The sequence below is a fragment of the Mastomys coucha genome, chromosome X (genome assembly GCF_008632895.1).
Source record: "Mastomys coucha isolate ucsf_1 chromosome X, UCSF_Mcou_1, whole genome shotgun sequence".
Classification (NCBI taxonomy): Eukaryota; Metazoa; Chordata; class Mammalia; order Rodentia; family Muridae; genus Mastomys; species Mastomys coucha.
The window spans coordinates 161883404-161889746 of NC_045030.1; the positions used below are offsets into that span (position 1 = coordinate 161883404).

The window sequence follows — 6343 nt, forward strand, 5'->3', positions numbered from 1 at the left end:
GAGAGAGAGAGAGAGAGAGAGAGAGAGAGAGAGAGAGAGAGAGAGATCTCCTAGCTGTGGTTTCTTGAAACCTACACCTTTTCCAACAAAGCTGCATGTCCTAATCCTTTCCAAACAATTCTACCAACTACTGTCCATGCACATTCAAACATAAGAGCCTATGGAATGGAGTGTTGTTCACACCACCATTCAAGACTAGCTGTACTGGCAGACTCTGAGCTGGATTGAGAGACCCTGACTCTAAGCAATAATGTGTAAGAGTGATCAAGGAAGATTCCAGATGCTCACTCAAACATTTAAAATAACCCAATACGTGGTAACCTCACACTATAAAATTGTTGAGGAAGCATAAAAGTCAGCAAGTAATTGGGGATGTTCTTGAAGAAACATAAAAAGAAAATGGTGACTATCAGAGAACCAACTTCTATGTTAGGTTCTGGAAGGCTAGTCCCAGGCAGGTTGAAGAGGCAGAGCCAACCTTCAAGTGGCATATTCCCTTTCACAAAATGAAAGTAGTGAAGAATCATCTATGTCAAAGAATCTAAGGAGAGAGCAAAACTCAACTTCAACAGCTGTTAAAAATGAATTCTATTTCTTTTTCTTTTTAGTTTTGAGCCAGTTCCTGGAGAGACTTTCACATCAGGCCCAGGAGTTGAGAGAACTTTGTGAGGCAGCAGGGGGAGGAGCCTAGACAACCATGGCTATTGAATGAAGCAGAATTTTCCTGTCTTCAGATCACAGTTGTTTGCTCAACACCCTGAATGCCCAGTGCTATTTTAATCCAGCATGAGCTTTGTGGACCAAAATCCACAAGGGAAGAGAACCGAATCCCTTCACACATGTGCAACAAACACTTTGTAAAAAGCTGTGCTCCTGGGAGACAGGAGCCTGAGGCTCAAAGTCCCTCCCTCTCTAGGCTGTAGGTGACAGCCTGGCCCAGGCGGCAGGCTGAAAATACAATGACATTACCACCAAAGGTAGCATTTTCACCTTTGTTCTGACACACTGTTAGTACCTGTCATTTAACACCTAAGAAGAATGAAGCAGCAAGATGAAAGAGAATTTCTATTCTGGTGTCTCATTTGCAAGGGAAAAATATGATCTCATACAGTGCTAAAGTTTCAGGGATGAAATATGAGATATTAAGAGTTCCAAAAAAGCACAGAGGTCAAAAAAAGAAAAAAGAAAAGAAAAACAATAACTACCAAAAGTGGTCAAGAAGGGTTTGAAATTGTGACTTTCTCTTTGATTCCTTATTCAGAACTCAAGAGAGCAAATATTTGGAGTCAGGAGAAGATAAAGCTAGCAAATGCACTTTGCAAATAGCAACCACCCCACTGTCTGCCTTTGCTTCCCAAATAGAATCTCATATTATTAGCTATCCTTTCTCCCTGAACTGTAAGTGATTTTATAGGCTCTAAAAAGGCAATGACACATAAACAAACAGGGAGATAGATGTTGGCTGCCTTCTGCTGTTAGTATGGCATGATGATTACACACACACACACACACACACACACACACACACACACACACACACGCACACACACACGATCATTATATGTTCACTATTGTCTTAACCTTGGTTTTAGATTAGCTTATGGTAGTATTATTAGAATCTGAAATCTCCATCCTACGTAATCAATTTTCAATACATTTAGAACACAGCAAAAGCACTATTTTTTTCTAGACTAGATGTCAGTAAAACACAACGAACAGGACATACCTTGCCTGACACCTGCTGTTGTAAATAAAATTTTATTGATTTATTTATTTTGAAGCAGCATCTCACACAGTTCAGGCTGTCTATGGACATACAACATAACTGAGAATGAACTTGAACTTCCCAGGATAACAAGTGAGAGACAGCATGTTTAGTTTATTCAGTCCTGGGAGTGGAACCCAAAGCTTAAAGCATGCTAGGTAAGCATTGTTCCACTTGAGCTCCAGTTTCAGCTAAGCTTCATATTATATCTGTTTGCTTACCTATTGTCCACATCTGCTGTCATACAATGGCAGATTGACCAGTTGGGACAGGGACTGCATGGCTCATGGGGCCTAAAATAACTTACTACCAGGCTCTTGTCAGAAAACAATTGTTGACACAGTAGACATTTTATTTTATCCTGTTACTGTGGCACAAATGAATAAACACATATAAATTTCAGTATCTATTGCTTTGTTTTTGTGAATTAGGTTATATTTTGGTAGATTCTAAGAAACCCATTCTCGTTATCAATTTATTTTTCCATTACTTGAATCTAGGGTGCTCTTACGACTTGTTTTGGCATGAGAAAAGGCCTAGAGACTTCTACTTCTCTTACAGCAATAGCTCTCACCTTCCTACTGTTGTGACCCTTTAATACAGTTCCTTATCTTGTGGTGACCCCCCCAACATAAAATTATTTTCATTGCTACTTCATAACTATAATTTTGCTACTGTTATGAATTGTAATATAAATATCTGATATGCAGGATATCTGATCCTCCATCCCCCAAATGGGTCATGACCCACAGATTGAGAACCTCTTAGTTCCTCAAATCACCCCGTGGAAATGTTGTTATTTCCTGATAGACACTTCACTAGGACTGCACACTCCAGGCCTGATTTCAGCCTTTGATGAAGTCATCTTTGAAGTCCTAACTCCACATGAACTCCCAGGTAGGATGCAGCCATAGGAGTGTGTAGAGCCTGAACACTATGTGGAACTTTTCAGTTTAGTGCAATTGACAGAGTGAGGAGCATCAATCACTACTGTTTTAAATCACCAAGTATGTCACTGCATAGCCATAAAGGAATTCACCTTAAGGTTTTTATGTTCCATTTAATATTGCCCAACTTTCAAAAAGCTATTTAAAAGTAGTTCTAGGAAAACACAATTTCATCATTTTTATAACATAGAAGCAAGAAACATCACCATGTTTGGATGGCAGTGTAAGCCACTGGAAAAAAGCTGCCCCTCCTAGGCTAGCCATAAAATGTGGGAAATAATCTCAGAAAGGGCCAAATCATTTAGCAACAACAACATGCACAATATAAACTAAATGATGAGCTAAAATTTGCTGTCTCAGTGGTCAGGGGTTTCAACATTTCTCCTTTGAAGAAAGCATTTTTCCCTCCAACAGGTTTCTCTTATTACATAGTAAACAAACCAGGAAATGACTCTTAGAAGACCAAAAATGGCTGGCCTACTACTACTACCTAGCCAAAAGTATCTCAACATATATTTTCATATTAATGTTTATTGCAGTATTTCTGATAACAATAATAGCCAAGAAGCAGAAACAAACCTAAATATCAACTGGCAAGTGAATAGAAAACAATATGGCCTTCCTTTTAAGAGAGGAAAAAATTCTGACACATGCTACAGCATGTATACTCTTAAGGACATTATGCTAAGAGAAATAGTTGAGACACAAAAAGAAAAACGCTGCATGATTCCACTTATTGGAGATCCATAGAATAGCCACATTGACAGAGAGAAAGTGCAATAGTATTTGACAAATGCTGGGAAGAGTAGAAAATGAAAAGGTTTTGTTCCTATGGGGAAAAAAAAACTTTGAGGTGTTCTACAGGGAAAAGTTCTAATGATTTGCTGCATGTATTTAACGACACACTTGAAGTGCTAATTGGGAAGGCCAGTTAGATGGCTCACTGGGTAAAGACACTTGCAGAGATGCAAGTCTGATAACTTCCATTTGATTCTTAGAACTCACACTCGGTGGAAGGAGAGACCCACCACCATTGCAAAGGTGTCCTCTGACCAACATACATGCATTAGGGTTTGTACCCATTCCAGCCCCTGCATACACACAGTAATATTTTTTTTAAAAAATCAAATCATTAATGGGAAGTCAGGCATGATGATACAGGCCTATAATTCACCTTCAATGGAGAATCAAGAAGATCAGAAGTTCAAGGTCATTTTCCAATATGTAATAAGTTCAAGGACAGCATAGGATACTTGAGACTCTTATCTTATACAAAACAAACATGCAGAGGGCCTGGGATTCTCCTCACCTGCATGAGGTTCACAGTCATGGCTAATTCCAGGGAATCTAGCTAGCATGCAGGCAAAACATTCATACATATAAAGTAAAATAAATAGATCTAAAAATTTAAAAAGGAAAAAGTTAAGCCAGTAAATTTTATGTAATAAATTTTTACAACTGAAAAATTAATTTCAATTTGCTTTTTAAATAGGAGGCTATAAGGAAAAGTGCCAGGTTCTAGTGACCAGCTATAGCAATTGGATAATGGATGATTTTTACTCTCTTTTTATTTGTGCTTTGATATGTCTGCCTTTTCGTTTGCCTTTATTTTTTTGAATTGCAATGCTGTTGCCTGTTATTTTAAGAGAAAGGGAGAATGGTTACTTAAAAGGATAATAATTATCCTTGTATCTTTAGAAAAATTTCTGTCTCAGTAGGATGAAGGGAATAATTAAAGCATAAAAATAAATGTTAGAAAACAGAAAAGTGTAACATTATTTGTGAACCCAAGAGCAAATTTCTTGGGGAAAAAAAGAGACATAACAAAAGGTTGGGGGTGACTGCACAAACCCCAAACCTGCACTCCTAGCAGTGAGAAGTAAAGGATTTTCGAAATCCTATAATCTTCCAGGGAACTGAAAAAAAAAAATCATAAAACTTCAAAAAGGACCAAGGGTCTGGATTTCAAAGTAGATCTGCTTCAAACTTTTAGCTTCTGAATGATCCTAAGCCAACCCATTCGGAAGTAGGGAAATAAAAACGTGAAAAGTTTTGCAGTTCGTTTTAGAAAGCTTAAACAGAAACAGAATTTCTAGAGGTCATGTCTGTGGAATGATTCTGGCACAACCTGTGTGGAACTGGTATTTGAGAAGAGGCGTTCCTGAGTCAATCGTCAAAATCAATAAAGACTACACGTAGTTAAAACAGGACTTTTTGAAAGAAGGTTGAATGAAAATGTGTGCAGAAAGCAGTCCGGCTTTCAAACCGGTTCTTCCTGTTAAACCTATGGAGATGGCATGCGGGCCAACTGCTGGACCAGGAGTTGAGGAGAGAGACTCAAGCCCCAGGCTCACATTAGAGGAAGAGTATTGTTATTGCTGCTTTTTCGTGCCGACAGTCCAGGAAGTGTTAAAAGTTGTCGACTGCAATCACTAAAGACAGCGCGGAGGCAAGCAAGCCAATCACGATGAGCCCCTGCCTCTTGTCCCGCCTTCCTTCTCTATTGCCGCCTACTGGCGGATCATAACCAAAAGTGGAGGCGCAGCCTGCAAAGACAAAATGGGCTTTGAAGAGTTCTCTTCTGGGCTATAGAGGTAGCTCAGCCTTTAAAGGCTAGGCTAACAACCAAAAAAGACAAGAGAGCTATTCTCAGAAAAGCCAGAGTGCTGCAGAAAGCCGTGGATTGTGAGCCCTTTGATCATCACTGAAAGAAGGGCAACATCTGAAACCTCTTTATAAAATTCCCCTCCAGAGGGCCAGCGAGATAGCTCTGCAGGAAATAAGGAACCGTCTGCCAAGCCAGTGAAAGGAGAGAACAGATGTCAGAAAGTTGTCCTTTGACCTCAGATCTGCAGTGGTGTGTTCGTGTGTACATGTGCATACATACAATAAATAAATGTAGACTTTAAATTAAAAAACACTCCCTCAAGTGCACAAAATATATCAGATGTTTTAAAATCTAGAGCCTCAATCTCCCAAAACCAAGAGCAAAGAAACTACCTCAGTCATACAAACTTTATTTCTTTTTTTTTTAATAAATCTTTTAATTTTTTTAAAGATTTATTTATTATATGTAAGTACACTGCAGCTGTCTTCAAACGCACCAGAAGAGGGCGTCACCGGTGGTGGTTGTGAGCCACCATGTGGTTGCATGGGATTTGAACTCTGGACCTTTGGAAGAGCAGACAGTGCTCTTAACTCACTGAGCCATCTTGCCAGCCGCCAAACTTTATTTCTTTATTACTGGGTATCGTTGTTATTAGGGATATTTTGAGCTAAGGTATTACCATGTAATGCTGTCTGACCCAGAATTACTTATGTAGGCCAGGATGGCCTTAAACTCATAGAGATGCACTCATCCTGGCCACCCTAGTACTGGGATTAAAGGAAGGAACCATGCCAAACCTTGATGTATGTTTGTTCGCTTTAATTTTATTTCTTTCTCAAATTTGTGAACATATACACTACCCCTCTGCACTTACTACCCTCTCCACCTTCCCATTCCTTTCTATCCTAGGGAGTTTTAAAGACAATGTGTAGTTTTTTTATGTTTTGTTTTTGTTTTTGTTTTTTGTTTTTTGTTTTTTGTTTTCGAGACAGGGTTTCTCTGTGTAGCCCTGGCTGTCCTGGA

General features: G+C 39.1%; 1 protein-coding gene across 1 annotated transcript in view; it reads right to left on the reverse strand.

The window, feature by feature from the left end:
* Nucleotides 1-5121: 5121 nt before the first annotated feature.
* Msl3 (MSL complex subunit 3) overlaps nt 5122-6343 on the reverse strand; it is a 34966-nt gene continuing 33744 nt past the window's right edge. The window contains exon 15 of the mRNA XM_031385142.1: nt 5122-5258. Coding sequence (XP_031241002.1) covers nt 5122-5258 — 137 coding nt within the window. The remainder of the gene's footprint in view (nt 5259-6343) is intronic.